The sequence below is a fragment of the Corvus brachyrhynchos genome, unplaced genomic scaffold (assembly GCF_000691975.1).
Source record: "Corvus brachyrhynchos isolate BGI_N302 unplaced genomic scaffold, ASM69197v1 scaffold91, whole genome shotgun sequence".
Lineage (NCBI taxonomy): Eukaryota > Metazoa > Chordata > Aves > Passeriformes > Corvidae > Corvus > Corvus brachyrhynchos.
This window is the reverse complement of record NW_008236442.1, coordinates 3,548,617-3,563,747: the sequence shown is the minus strand read 5'-3', so window position 1 is coordinate 3,563,747 and position 15,131 is coordinate 3,548,617. Positions and strand designations below refer to the sequence as shown.

General features: G+C 45.8%; 2 protein-coding genes across 2 annotated transcripts in view; one reads left to right on the top strand and one right to left on the bottom strand.

The window, feature by feature from the left end:
• Positions 1-11,189, bottom strand: part of LOC103624387 — a 33,691-nt gene extending 22,502 nt beyond the window's left edge. The window contains exons 1-4 of the mRNA XM_017747227.1: positions 10,956-11,189; positions 7,177-7,336; positions 5,449-5,540; positions 4,189-4,421 (exon numbers count right to left, since the gene is read on the bottom strand). Coding sequence (XP_017602716.1) covers positions 4,189-4,421; positions 5,449-5,540; positions 7,177-7,336; positions 10,956-10,971 — 501 coding nt within the window. The 5' untranslated portion in view covers positions 10,972-11,189. The remainder of the gene's footprint in view (positions 1-4,188; positions 4,422-5,448; positions 5,541-7,176; positions 7,337-10,955) is intronic.
• Positions 11,190-13,406: 2,217 nt separating this feature from the next.
• The window catches only part of LOC103624386 (2-epi-5-epi-valiolone synthase-like), an 11,110-nt gene continuing 9,385 nt past the window's right edge, over positions 13,407-15,131 (top strand). Inside the window, exon 1 of the mRNA XM_017747226.1 lies at positions 13,407-13,703. Coding sequence (XP_017602715.1) covers positions 13,531-13,703 — 173 coding nt within the window. The 5' untranslated portion in view covers positions 13,407-13,530. The remainder of the gene's footprint in view (positions 13,704-15,131) is intronic.

Sequence of the window (15,131 nt, the reverse complement as noted above, 5' to 3'; positions counted from 1 at the left end):
TGCTGAAACTAATTTCCTGAGTGTTTACAGTGCAATCCCTGCTCCTTGCTAAAGAGTCATCATAGATGGTAACATATGGCAATAAGAGTTTTAATTCAGAGCAAACTTGGCTAAAATTAATGCTTTTTCTTACAGTGAGTCATTAACTTCCTTTTGGATTAAAAAAAAAGAAGTGTAACACTGCATTCCACTGAGGAGATGTACCAAAAGTGACCATGAGAAAGGGCACAGCAAGAGATCAGGGAGAGGACATCCCGAATAAAAACATGAATGAATCTTCTGTCAAAGCTCAGAGAAAACCTGATTGGAGTCCTAATCAGAGACAACACTCTCATAAGGCACATACAAACTCAATCAGAAAAAAATGACTGCCCAGTTCCTTTGATATGTATCATACAGTCACCATATTTGTAATAAAGATGTACTCAAAACTTATTACCTTTCCTGTGCCTTGTTCTTGACCTAAATGTAATAGCAATCCATCCTTGGGGTGCACAGAATACATGAAAAAGTACAGTCTCCTTTTAAAACACCATTAGAATATTTTACTATGTGTAGACATACACTCTTGTTACTCCTAAATGCTATTCTATTGAGTACAGTTTATATTCACCGGCAAAGCGAAATCTCTAGGGAAGCCAGAGAGGGAATGCAATTTCTAGTAATAACAGCTCACAACAGTGAATACTATCCACTTATCCCCACAATTTCCAGCTATTTTGGACTCCTTTCTGAATTAACCTTTCATATCAAAAGGAGCAATTCTAGAGCACACTAGAGACTCCGACACAATTTCATGCATAATTTATTCACTCAGTTCAACATTAAACGCAGAGTCCTTGACTTTGTCAAGGTGGATTCTGTTGGCAGACTTCACAAGCAGCAAAACAGGAGAAATGAGATCTGCAGCTCAACCTCTTCACCTATTCTGTCTGCTAAAAGGAGGGAAAAAAGAAGAAAGCAAACCCTGACATGCTTCCACAATGCCCTACAATCAACAGAATCGGCTGCAAACACCGTGTTATTTTTTGTGTTGCATTTTCAATTTTAAAATAGAAGGATCAAAATAATGGATGGGAATAATTTCCTGATAGTTTGCATTCCCTCCAGACTCAATCCTGCATCCATTGTTCATCAAAAGCCCACTGGGAATTGAAGGAAGCTCTTTGTGCAAGATCAGGCTCTTGCTGGCAGCAGATCCACAGCAAGGCACATTATCCAGGCATGGCTCAACAGAGCTTAGACTTAAGGGAAGATTTGTTGGGAAATGTTTTTAAACGATGGCCCAGGACATGTTGAATAGATAGCTAATTCCCACTGAAGACACCTGTACCTGAGAAGAACCCAAAGAAAGGCTTCGCCTCAGCCCACATTTCAAAATGTTAGGTAAAATTCCTGAGGCCCTTGGGCACAGAGCGTGCTGTGGTGCATGTGGGCTCTGTGCTCTGGTGGGGACCTCCCCCAGCTTGACAGTGTCTGTCCCTCTTGTGGGGGGAAGGTGGGAGTTTATCATCATGCCCTCAGATACCAAATGAACCCTACTGTGTATTTGAGCTCTCTGGCTCCTGTCAGACACTTAGCATCCCTTGGCAGGTCAAAATCCCAGATGTTTTGCGCTGGCTGTGATCTGGGACAGGAGGGAAGGAAACAGGCCAACCCCACCAGTGCTGTGTGATAACACAAGGGAGCATCCAGAGGCGTCAGAGAGCCTGGTCAAGGTGCTGCCATGGACTGGTGTGCTGCCTTTGCACTGCCCTCCACTCACTCTGATGAGCCCTGATGAGCCGTGGATTTAGGAGGAAGAGCCAAAGCCACAGGGGTGACATAATGGCCCCACTGTCTGAGGTGCGCTGGCACCAATGTGTTGCATCCTTGTGGTAAAGCTGCAAGATCTGGCAGCTTCCTTGTAAAGGGCAGCAGCCAAAGATGTGGGAGCAGCACTGGACACATCCTGCAGCGCCTGGATGACATCCCAGGGGCTGGGATGCAACTCCTGAGTAGACTGGTTTTACACCAGAAGGGAGAGATCATACACCTTCTGACAGCTGGGACATGCTGAATCACAGCTTCATGCAGCAGAAGAGGAATTCCCTGACAGGTAGTTAATCTATGGATCATAGCACATTTTCTTGCTTCGAAAGGGCCAGGGCAGTGAGGGAAATCCTACTTCCAGGAGTTGTATTACTGCAAAAACTTGAGGAGCAGCAGATAAGCAGAAATCCTGCCCTGTTGCACTCAGCTTAGAAGCAGAATTCAGCCACCATCACCAAGCAAGGAAACTGCATCAGACAAAGACCAATTGGTGGGTGACCATCTCCGCCCTCTAATATCTCCAAAGGGACAAGAATAACACCTAAGGATGTAGACACTGTAGGCAACAAGGAAGATCCTTGCCAGAGCTTGTTCCAGCTCTTCTAAACCTCACTGTGCTCTTTAACAAGTGTTAGACTGCTCTGCTCTAGACCAGCCTCCCCACAGACCGCGGGGGACAGAAATGTTCTCCACTTCCTCTGTGAAGCTGAGCTGTGAGAGCCCTGCTGTGCCATCCCTCACTCATCTCCTGCCTCTGACTGCCTTGTCCTCCTGCCTCTCTTTGGGCAGTAAAGGAAGCCTGCTTAGTCTCCAGCCTACAATGGTCATCTGGGAAGGAAAAGGCAGCACACTGTCCACAGCCTGAGCCTCTTCCACACACCCAGGCATCCCATGCAGCTGCCACACTCCAGCTGGGCAAGCCTCAAGGAGCCCAAAATGCAAAGCCACCAGAGAGGCCACCGAATTCATTGCTTCAGCATTTACAGCCATTGTGGATTAAACCTGTAGGACAATCCTGATTGTCCTGATACCAATGACAAAACATCTGCCACACTGAATAGCAAAAGTTCAGAGCCCAGTGCAGAAATCGTGCACAGAGAGGTGTCCCCATGCTGGGATCTCTCCTGCCAAACACGAGCATCTCTGTTCCCAACAGCTCCAAGAGGTATTTGAAGTTCTGAGCACCTGCAGAACTGGGGTCAGGATGTGCCTTCATGTTGCAATTGGAGGATATAAAATCAATTGCAACATTCTGTTTTAAGGATTTAATTTTCATGTCTTTGCTCCCTTCTTTAATCTCTACACAGCATGTACTCTGCCTGCCTCTAGATATTTTAATTCAGTCACAGTAAGTCAGTTGCACAGAATGGGCACTAGAGAGCAACAGCAATTCAATTAATTTCACACTCACTGCGGGGAGCTGGGATTTTAAATGCTGCACATTGCAGGTGATCTGTAACATTTCGTTTATTCATATACTTGCAAAGCTCTTTGTTTCTTTCTTATCAAACTTGGAGGTCATGAAAACCAGAGGTCAGAAAGCTCCTGGCCATTTCATTTTAGAAATAAATATGGTACCTGCTAATGCAAATAAAGTTACAATTGAGCTCACACTGACACATCCAGATTGAAAATGAAATCAGATCAAATTGATTTGTATTAATAATAGAAAGGCTTTTAAATGAACCTGCTATGGGCACCACCTGTCTCATGCTGGACCAGCAGCAATGTCCTGGAGATCCATAAACTGGAATTAAATGTGAACTGCTGGCAATCATAAGATTTCTCTTTCTTGGGACAAAGGCACCAGTCAGAATGAAACAAGTACAGCTAAGGCATTATTTGTCTGAGGCTTATCACATTGCTCTGGAAGTGAGAAAGCAGGGTCTAATTCCTCTAAGAGTTTGCAGTGGGGAAAAATAGTAAGAGGTTTTGGTAGAATTACAAACTTCTCCAGGACTTTCCCAATTCTTGTGAACATTGGGAGCAAGCTGTCCTTCTCAAAAGCTGGCTCAGCAGGGTACAGATACACTCTTCCTGTTTGTTATACTTGGAATTAGGGATCCGCAGCAAAGCCAACCCATGTTGAGTTAAACTGCCATTGAAGCCTATCGACCTACACTGAGAGCCTGTGATCCCTCTGATCAAAAAGCTGCAGGATTTTAGTTAAAAGGGAGAAAAACTCTCTTGTGTGACAGAGCTGCCCCATCATACATCGGAAATAAGAAATAACCTCAGTGTAAGAGTGTGTTCACACATTTGCAAGCACACCAGGGCCACCATCCAGCATCTTGTGGGCAGGAAATAGGACCTGTCTGAAATCCTTTAATGTGCTCTGCACAAGAGATCCCAAACTCCCCTTCCAGCTGACTTTACCTCCAAGGTGTCTGCCACTGGTCCCACTCGCATGCTTATCTTTTTGCCATCTGAGGAATAATCAAATGCTTCCTGGCTGTTCACTCCGAGATACGGCGCTTCTGCACAGGCAAAGATTTTGCCATTGTCTGGCAATTCTTCTGCAATTGCAAGGATACTGTAACCTTTAAGCTTGCCAATTAATAAAATCTTACTGGCTCTGGTCATATGAACAAACATCCTAAAAATTTGGCCTGTGGAAAGACAAGAATGAAAATTCAAAAATAAGACCATGAGAAAGACTATACTTTGTTCACAATGAAAATTAGATGTGCCTTTTAAGTGATCACTAAAAAAAAAAAAAAAACCCTAATCTTAAAACACTCTCAAATAAAGGTTTAACAACAGAATCTGACAAAATTTCATCTAAAATGCAGCTAAAAGACAACAGAATAAAAGGACTGGTTTTAAATGTAGAACCTTTATCATCAATGCTGCTATTGTTCAAGTGCTTGTTAAATAGTGCTTGAAATATTGCATATTTTAACATTCCCCCCATATGAAAATGGCTTTGAGATGGTTCCATATTCTTTCTGGAATCCAGTATTAAAAAAAAAAGTCACTACATTACCTTGCATTTGCTCTTAGAGTCATTATCCCTAGACAGCACCATCATTTAAGAAATTTATCATCAGTGGTGTCCTTCGAACAATGTATTAGTGTAATAGATTATAAGAGTACTTCACTGAGATGATATATTACTCCAAAGATGACAACATCTGGGAAGAATGAATCTGGGAATAGATTTAGTGTAATAGGCTTAATAAGGGGATACAAGCCTGGGTATTGCTACTTGTAAAGGTGCAGGGCTTGGCCACAGCCACCTCCACCACAAAAAGCACATAAACCCCTATCAGACACCCCGAACCCAAACCAAAAGTATTTCTCCATCCCTTTTCCTTCCAAGAAGGGTGATGATCTCTGCTGCTCACTAAGGGATGGGGCTGGGTCTGTGAATTACAGCACCTGGGTGCATGGCCATGTGTGGGTGAATACAAGGGCACAAGAGGCAGGATACAGGGAAAACTCGTGCCAAAGGAAGATTAAAGCCTACAGGAAGCTCATCTGTTTCTTTTAAAGTAATTTTCCACATTTTCTGAGCATTTCCATGGCACTCATCCTACCCTTACTCAAGACAAAGTAGAGAATGATAACTTAAACTTCAGTGGCAACCTTTACACCAATCTGGTGCAATTTTACCCTCTTGGCTGACCAACTTGCCATTCAAAGAGCCAGAGGAATGTGTTTCCTGCAGCCTGACTCTGCTTTCGGCTCCTTCAGCATCCCCGGGGATGTGGTCAGGTGAAGTTTTTCTGGAAAAAAAAAGACATTTTGATGTTATGATAACAACCAAAATCTGAGAGCCAAACATAAAAAGCAGCAACCAAGAGGGAACTCCTGGAAAAGCTCCATCGGTGCGTGACCATGAAAAATTAGCCCAGAAGCATTGCAAGTATCCTAAATTCCAATCCTTAGGGGGCCTGCCTTGGCAAAAAGCACATCTCAGTGCTGGGAGCCACCCCAGCCATAGGGGCTTGGGAAGAATGGGGCATGGAACTAAAGGAAAGAATTCCACACTGTTCAACCCCCAAATTTTCCCATTTTCAGCTGGTCCCAGACAGGTACTCTATCTATCTGCTGGTTTGGAGTAAATTACTCTAGTTACCCTGGCCAGGTTTTGTTCAGTTCTACAATGATTATTTTCTTTCAGCCAAAAATAAGGTTTCGTTTCAGCATAGGGAAAAAGATATAAAATCTAAATTTTTTTACAAGACAGGAAAAAGAAATGTTTTTCCTCACAAAGTGCTCAGAAAAGCAGGATGCCTCCAGATGCTATTTCACAGAAGCCAGGCCTGTGACAATGTCCCTGGATGAAGTGAGATGCTACCTATTACATAGAGAAGGCAATAGATGACTGGAAGAAGTCCATAGCCTCCAGACAGGTTAGATTAGCCTATCTGAAGAAAGTAACAACCAGAAATGAATGGTGATCATTCTTCAGGCCAGAATTTAGAGCCATTTCAATGGGTTTTTTTCCTCCAGCTCCCCCCTCCACTCCTCAGTAAAATGAGAAAGAATTCATAACCCGTGTCAGCCACACTCAGATAATCCAAGACTTAAAGAGTAGAACATTTCGTATAACCTCTTTTCTGCCCCTCACAAATGCTTTAACAACTTTAATAAGATAATGTATAGCTATTATCCTACAGCAAGTGTAAGTCAAACAACTATCAGCTATTATTTCAGCAACAGAGCGAACGCTCAGCGTTCCCATAATCCACAGCCTGGAACAGTTTACACATTGTCAATTTTAGACAGAACTGGCTTTTTCCACGTATCAAAATGTACACTGATAAATGGGAATTGCTTAGCAGACCCCACATGGCTGGGTAATATACTGTAGCTCAAAAAAGAATAATGAGGACTTCTGAATTAATGATACCTTAAATTAGTTTAATTAATTAGTTTAGTTACTAGAGTAATTTAGGTAGCAGATTAATTAATGTTTGTTGAGTGCTTGGAGATAAAAGCCACATGTAAAGCTGTTATTAGAGGGTGGATCCTGAGGCGCAGGTTTTCCTCACTCTTTATTTATCCCAGCACCAACTGGATCCAGGGGCTCGCTCTTCAAGCCTTCCAGCAGGCACTGTGTGGAGGTTGGTGCTCCCCAGGATATGCTCCAGCTCAGACACTGCCATAGACAACAGGCAATTGGGAGAATATCTTCCAAAATTTAGAGCTAAAGCTTTTTGTTCTCACGTCCTCTCCTCCAGGCTGTGGTCTCTCACACACATCCATGCACGCTTTGCTACATGTTTGGGTGCAGTTAAGTCTCACTCCTCTTCCTCCTTCCTCCCCCACATTTCTGGCATGTTCTGGACAGAAAATCTAACAACATATTCATCCAACCACCAACAAAAGCACAAGGCTACAAAGGAGAATCTGTACCTCTTGGAAGTTGCCATTGCATCCAGGTAAGGGTCTAGTCCAAGAGCAACATCAAGAGCTTTTTGTAAGTAATTCCTGAGCTGCTCAGGTACACGAGAGTCATTGAGGGCTATTTCTTTGGCTTTGAGAAGGTTCTCAGCAATGTGCCCAGAGAGGGTTTCTGAAATGGAAATTAAAAGGAAGAATAATGATTTTGTAACTGCTGAAATCAGTGGAAGTGGAATTTAGAGTACATAAACACAAGTGTGCATTTTTTTATACAAAATACAGGATTTTGAAGGACTATGAAAACAATTGTGAAAACCTTTTCAAATTGAAAAAAATTGTATACTTCTAATAGATTTTTGTCACATGTATTCTACCTTTTCCCCCTCAGTGCTGATCAAGCATAAGAATATTTTAAACACATTAATTTTGCTTTTAAAGCTCCAAGACAAACATCTAACACCAAACAACTGCACACAAACCCCACTCCTCCAGGTGCAATTTTCCTTAGAGGAAAGAGAATGCTTCTGAAACTGCTCCTGCCAAACCCGGCAGGAGATGCAGGCAGTGGGTGACACTTTGTTAAAAGGAGGATCTGTGTCAGTGGGGTGCAGAAGTGTCCCCGAGATGTGTCTGTGCCAGGAAGGCTGCTGTGCACCACACAACATGTCAGGGTTTCACAGGCTGTGGAAACACCTCCAGGATCTAAATCACCCTGCTCTGGGGGCCAAAGCAATGCCGCCCATGGCACTGAACCTGCCCTGAGATCCCAGAAAATCCTTATGGCAGCAATCCACCATGGATCACAGCCAGCCATGACCCCAGAGAGCAGGCGTGGTTCAGAGAAAGTCCCCCATGCCTCAGGTGTAAGAGCACGTGCTGGGTTATGAAAGCACCTGTGAGACACAGGCCAGGAGGCTGTGAGGGTAACTGGGGTGGAGCAGATCGCCCCTGGCAGGGTTTTATCACCTGTGATAGAAAAGCTGCAGAGAACTAAGTGGAGTGAAGGAAAGGAGGGTTTCCAGTGGCTTTCCCGTACCTGAAGGGAGCCTACACGAAGGATGAAGAGAGGCTATTTAAAAGGTATGTAGTGACAGGACAAGGGGGAATGGCTTCAGGCTGAAAGAGGATAGGTTAAAATTAGCTATAGGAAGAAATTCTACACTGAGAGGGTGGAGAGACCCCAGCACAGGTTGCCCAAAGAAACTGTGGCTGCCCCATCCCTGGAATTGTCCAATGCCAGGCTGGACAGGGCTTGGAACACCCTGGGATGGTGGAAGGTGTCCCTACCCATGGCAGGAGGTTGGAACGAGATGAATTTAAGGTCCCTTCCAACCCAAACCGTTCAGTGATTCTGTGATACGATGCTATGATTTACTTCTCATCCCAGTCTCCAGCCATCAGGGGCAGGTTGTATCCCTTCCAGCAGTAATACAAATAATTGCAATTGCAGGAATAACCACCCCCTTCCCAAACCGTGTTGGTTTGCTGACCTCAGCCCAGCTACATTTCGAGTGGAGAGGACACACACTCTTCTTGCAGCATTTTCACCACTACATGAGGGAGCATCCCGGGGTTTCCACTGCACAGCTGCAGAATGCTGGAGGTTGGGATCTGCTCATCCTCCCTGCCAAGCACTCTGAGGCTTTTTGTTAATTTAGGGGGAAAAACATATTTATAATCCATGTCGGCTTTTAGTAATCATCACGTTATGCTTCTGGGTAAGTGACAGACAGGGATTGCCTGTCACACAAGGGGAAGGAAACAAGACTTAACTGCAGCTGTTTCGTAACCTGTGTTGTAACACCAAAGGTGAGAGCCAAGAGGTGCTGTGGGGAGAGGGCGCAGGCAGGGCATGTCAGGAGCAACCCTCCATCCCAGATTACACAACCTTTGCAGAGAGTGCTGCATTTTTGCAGCCTGGTGATGCTTTGGGCCAACAGCAGAGGTCAGAATTGCCCTCATTTGTGCAAGCACCAGACAAGTCAGAGCACAGCTCAGGGCTGGCTGCCCAGCCCAAGGCTCTGAGCACTAAGGTGAGCTAAACTTTATGTAACTACACCTTTTTTTAAGGTTATTCCAGGAAAAAGTGCTTCATTTCAGTGCTCAGTTTTACACAACCCCAGCAAAACTGCTGGACTATATTAAGAACTAAACTAGATTGCCTGATTGCTTCCTTATGGCTCTATGCATGCACAGACATCTCTTTCCTTTCCCATCTAGTTGTGCATTATCAATGGGAAAAAAGAAAAAGGGCTTGCTCTGAGGAAGAAAATGCTGAAAATAGCCCTACCATGAAGGAGCAGGAAAGGGCTGCTTTAAGTCTCCAGCAGCTTGAAAAAGAAAGATAAGGTGAGAATTCTTAAAATGGACCATTCTTGCCAGCAGGATGGTTCCCAGCACCTTCCTGGGCAGGTGCTGAGAGCACAGCCACCCTGTTTTACAACCAAGCTGAATAATAAATTGCAGCTTCTGCTCCCTCTGAAATCAGGCACTTTTGATTCACACCAAAGTCAGGAGCCAGGATTGCAAGGTTGAATGCGTGGGGTATCAGTGACCCCTGAGCAGAAAGGCAGTGCAGTGCCATGGAGGGACCTGCTGCTCCAGAATCAAAATTAAACTCTGCAGTTTGTGCTCAGATGGCACTTTTTAGGTGGGGAAAAGAGGAGGACACTTTACTGTTTGCAGGGGGCTACCCAGAAGGAGACACGGAGACAAGACAGTCTGGATTTGGCAAAAACAAAGCAAAGACATGAGACCAAAAAGACCAAATCTTTGGTTCCCATTTCTGAGCTATCCTCATTTCACCTTCCAGCCTCTAGATCTGTTTTTCAGCCCCAGCAATGCCTTCCAAAAGAGCCCCCCTTCCCAGCCAGGGCAGAGCACTGAACCTGATCCACCTGAACACTTTGCTGCCAGACTGGTGCTCCTGTGCCAAGCACTTTGGCAGGAGCTGCTCCATGCTAAGCACTTGGAAATCCAGTCTGCTAAAATCGTCCTGAACAGTTCCAATCATCATATTCAGCAAGGCACCTCAGGCACTGACAGCCTATCCCAACCCTCACTTCTTTGCCTTAGTGTGTAAATACATGTCGGGGCACAGGGCACGTCATGGCCCATGGGGGGACAAGGGTGGGCTGGGAGTGTGGCCAAAACCTGAATGCATGGCCATCAAACATTGCAGGGGTCCCGAGGAGAGCTCAGCCTGCTCAGCATCCACAGTGCCAGAGCCTGCAGCAAAGCCAGCAGCAATAGCCTGGGGACAGGGAGCAGCTTAGGGATGGAGTGGAAGCATGAGGAGAAAGAGTGGGAGGAAGCAGCCAGAGAGGGGAAGCTGCTGCTCATGGCAGGAAACAAGGATCTAAATTCTGAACTTCAGGGGAAAGCAAGGAAAACATACACTAGCTGATGTGTTTTCTACAGGTTCTACTGCTAGAAAATAAGTAGAAAAGCTGAATCTCCCCATTAGGGAGAGAAATTATTTATAACAAAAGCATCACAATCCATCAGATATTGGTCACAGCCAAAGCTCTCTCGACATTGCAAGTGTCCACCACTCCACCATTCCTTTCTCCTGGGATTGTCCTGCTCCCTCCACTCCAGGTTCCTGCAGACCCATCTCCTGTGCTCGCCTCTCTCCTCCTCCTGACAAACTCACCCTCTGCTCCTTGCTGCCAGAGTCTGCAGGTCCCATCTCCATGGGGAAGGTGGGGACCCAGGACTGCGGCATCACACAGTGTTCCCTCCTGTCACACCACTCTCCTGGAGCTCCCCACCCCACACAGGGAGTTTACCTGAAGGGTAATGCATGTTCCTTCTTGTCTCCTGGCCTCAGAGGATGCTGTGGTGAGTCTGCTGCCTCTGCAGAGCAGGAGGTCAGTGCTTGGGTGCCCGGCAAAGGGGCAAAATCTCCTCCCTCAGTCACTGGGCAGAGTCCCAGTGCTGGGGAGAGGCTGCGCAGGGAGGATGGCCCCGGGCTGGGGCTGCACCCACCTGTCCCACCCAGACACAGGAAGCAGGTGAGATTCAACAGCATCTGACATGAAAAAGCACAACAAAAGAGCCGACTTTCAATGCCTTTGCTTTACATAAGAGTAAGTTCACATCCTGACCATGGGAAGCTGCTGGCTCTCAAGGAAGTAATTGGCAGTTTCATAACCTTCTAGTTACATATCACAGACATGCCCCAGCTAAACCACCAGGTGTGGGGCCAAAAATATCCCAGGACTCTGAACCCCAGGTTATCTATTAGTGGTCCTTAGCCATAACGTCACCACTGCCCCGACAAGCCAAACACTGGGGTAACCCCTGCTCTGGGGTCCGGGCCTCTGCACGGGCTGGGGCAGGTGGTGTCACTTGGGTACCAGTTGATCTGCACCCCAAGGAAGGGTCCCAGGAATGAACTGGCTGAGGGAGGCACCAGGAGCAAGCAGTGGGAACATCCAAACTATCCAAAAGCCTAAGGTGGCCTGCAGCAGATCTGGGCAGAAAGGGCTGGTGAGGAATTAAAGCAAAGTCCTTAAAGAACACGTGATGGAGCTGAGGTGGGCTGGCCAGCTCCTTTTCACTCAGATGAAACACGAACTGAAGCTCATGAGGAAATATGGGCTCTCCCATAACCAGAACAGCATCTTTCACCTCTGGGATGAACCACCTGGGCTCATTCACTCAAGGACCCACTTGATGTACCTGCAAAGTGTGCAGAGAGAGCCCAGGGCTGGGCAGGGGAGGTGAGCAGGCTCGGGGAGCTCACACAGGGCTCTTGGCAGCCCCTCTGCAGGATGGAAGGTACAGAGACATGGCAAGCAGCTGGACTGTGGAAAGTTAGTTTGTCAACTTCTCAAATGTAACAGAAGATATTTCAGTGCCCCCAGAATAGCACAGGGAAGTATAAATAGAAGATAAGTAAATGCACACGATGAAAGGGTAAAAGAAAAGCAAATAAAAGAAGTCTCAATGCTGAGTGTATTGCTATTAATTAAAACAAATAAACAAGATGAGAAAAACAGACTTCCTGGCATACCTAAGATTATTCTGTTTTATGATTTAGCAAACAACAAACTGCAGTAGAATTGCAGTTCCTGCAGAAAGCAATAAAAATTGTGTTTAGATTGGGAGTTAAAATTTCAGATGAGTATTTGGTAAACAGGCTACAAGCTTTTGTATGCCATCTAATCCACACCCACCACCTTTAAGGTGACTTTGGGCAAGTTGTTTCACTTCTGGGACTCTATTTTCTGCTTCTACAAAATGGGGTTAACAGCCTGTCCTCTTTAAAAAGCACTTTGCCATCTGGAGATGAAGCCCACAGTGAGGACTGGAGTCAGGAGTTAGATACTTCCTGGAGCACGGCTACATGGTTTTGGAGATTGTTCCTGTAGCTCTTTCCCAATATTAATTTTGAGATAGATGGAGGTTCCAAAGTGAGTTTGGCTGCAATTAAGCCTTCAAAGCAATGACACAGTCTTGTCCAGTGGGTTCTTTAAGACCCACTTTTTCCTGCCTCTGCTTTTATGTCTGCATTTGATTTTCTTGATCTTTGTTTCAGAACAAGGACAGCTTTCAGAAACACAGCTGAGAAGGTGGCAAAGACGGGTTTGTGCCTTCAGGCACTGCTGGTGAAATCAAAGGAAGATCTTCCTGTGCTCAGCATACAGAGCTGTATGCCAAGGGAACGCTTCGCGTGGCAACCTGAGCCTGGGGCCCTCCAAAATCCCCAGCTGGAAGATCATATGGAAAAGTGAACTGTGCATCCCCCAGTCACGTGGGGATCAAAAATCAGCTCATGCCCCAAACAGCCCTTCAGGAGATAAATGCTCTCTGATAATTTTTTTAAACCCACCATAAAAGCTAAAATATGTATTATATATATAGTTTTGTTCCTCAATGCAAGAGAATCCCAGGAATGTGAGCTCAAGAGAGGTTCAACCAGCTGGTATTGATCCCCATGCTTCTGCTCCTGTCTCATCCTATAAGAGCAGCTTAGAGCTGCAGCCATATCAGAGGTTCTGCTCAGTAAAGGAGGTTCCTGAATGATGTGAAGAATCACACAAACTGCCTTTCATAACTTCAAATTTGCTGTAGGGCATCATGTTGGAAGTTAACATATGCACTCCCATTGTACTACTTAAGCATTATAAAACCAGCTGATTACACAACCCCATCCTGGTAGTTGCACGTGTCTTCAAACGTTCCTGCCACCCCAAATGTGCATCCCAGATTAGGTAATCTCAGTTTTGTAATTAGTCTCTCACATGGAGACAAGACTTCCCCTCCCAATGCCTGGTCACCCTGGAGCCTTTAAAAAGCACCTCAAAGGCACCCAGTGATGGGAGATCTCTGGATAGGGAGATTTCAGCTTCTGGAAGCATGCTGGTGTCAGAGGAGGCCGGTGCTCCAGCAGTCCCAGGAGCCACCATGCCCCAGGAGCTCCAGCAGACGGACTTCCAGCTGGTGCGAGTCAAGAGCACGTGGTGCCGCATCAAGAAAGGAGAAGCCCTTTCCAATGATGAGGACGAGATCACTCTCTCTGAGGCAAAAATGTGAGTATAGGAAGGAGCCCATGTTGCTCTGGCCAGCCAAAGTGGGCAGTCTTCTTGGTGGGATGGAAAAAGCATCTCAGGTGCCATGGCGGCTTCAACCCACAATGACAGAATTGCAGAAAAGTTCAGGTGGGAAGGGGTCTTTGAAGGTCAAGTCCAAACCCCTGTGATGGGCAGGGACACCTTCCACTAGACCAGGCTGCTCCAAGCCCCATCCAACCTGACCTGTGGGTACAAACCTGTCAGCATGTCCTTGGGAACACGTTCAGTACGGCAGCATGGGGGGTTGCTGTGCTCCTTGGCACAGCTCGGAGTTGCAGAGGGAATTTTATCAACAGCCTCCATTTTTGTAGATGAGAATTTTCTCTAAACTTCTGAAAAGCTTATGCAGGGACATCTGTGCGCTGCACTTGGGCTCTTTTCCTCCTCTTCTGTGAAACTGCAATCTGTGTGTGCAAAATCTCACATGGAGGCATGGTGGACGGATGGGTTTATGGAGGTGGTTGCAGACAAACGAAATGGGTAGGTGGGAAAAATAAACTGTCACTGACAGGAACAAAACCCTTAACACATCTCTCAAACTGCAGAAGTCACCTAATGCTACTTCAGACAGAACAGAGACACAAATTTCCCCCAGGGATACATACAGCTCTTTGCTGTTAGTACATCTCTCCAGTTAATTATCTTTTAATTACAGGATACTCCTTTTCACGAGCACATGGAGCCCCATTCATGATGCAGATCTTTCTTAGTACAGCTCTCTTTTGCATGTCAGAGGTTTTCTAGCCTTTGTCATACTCAGATTTTAATGGCACAAGTATAATCCTTTTCTCAGTCAGGTCAGAGGGACCTTCACCAGCGCTGGCAGTGGGCAGTGACCGGGCACGAGCATCACCCAGGCAGAGCTGCAGCAGGAAGAGCAGGACTTTGGCAGACCCAAAAACAGCCTGCCGGACCTCAGTCAATACAAAGATGAGCCTAGGGCCCAAGAACACCCAGAAAAATCCTCAGCTGACATATTGTCCTACAAGGGAATGTTCAGCCCCAAATCCACTGATTTTCATGCAGCAGAGGGGTGGCAATGGGTACTGGTTGTACCATCCAGCACCCAAAGCTGATTCCACCAAATAATATTCCAAACCATCCTGTCTCTTAGAAGGGTCACACACCAGAGATGGATGCACATGGAGTTAAGTACAGCTATAAGATGGTGCATTAAAATGTACACAATGATGCTTTTTTGCAATACCACATTTGAAAAGACCAGAAGAAATTTTCTGGAAGATGTAAATCCTCACTGGTTTTTTTTAACAGCTATGAAGGTTAAGGGCAGACTTAGAGACAATTTGGTAAAGAAAGCAGAGAAACATCTATTTCGACCTCTAAGTGAATGTTCAGGCATGTGAAAAGAAATTGGGCATGTAGGGA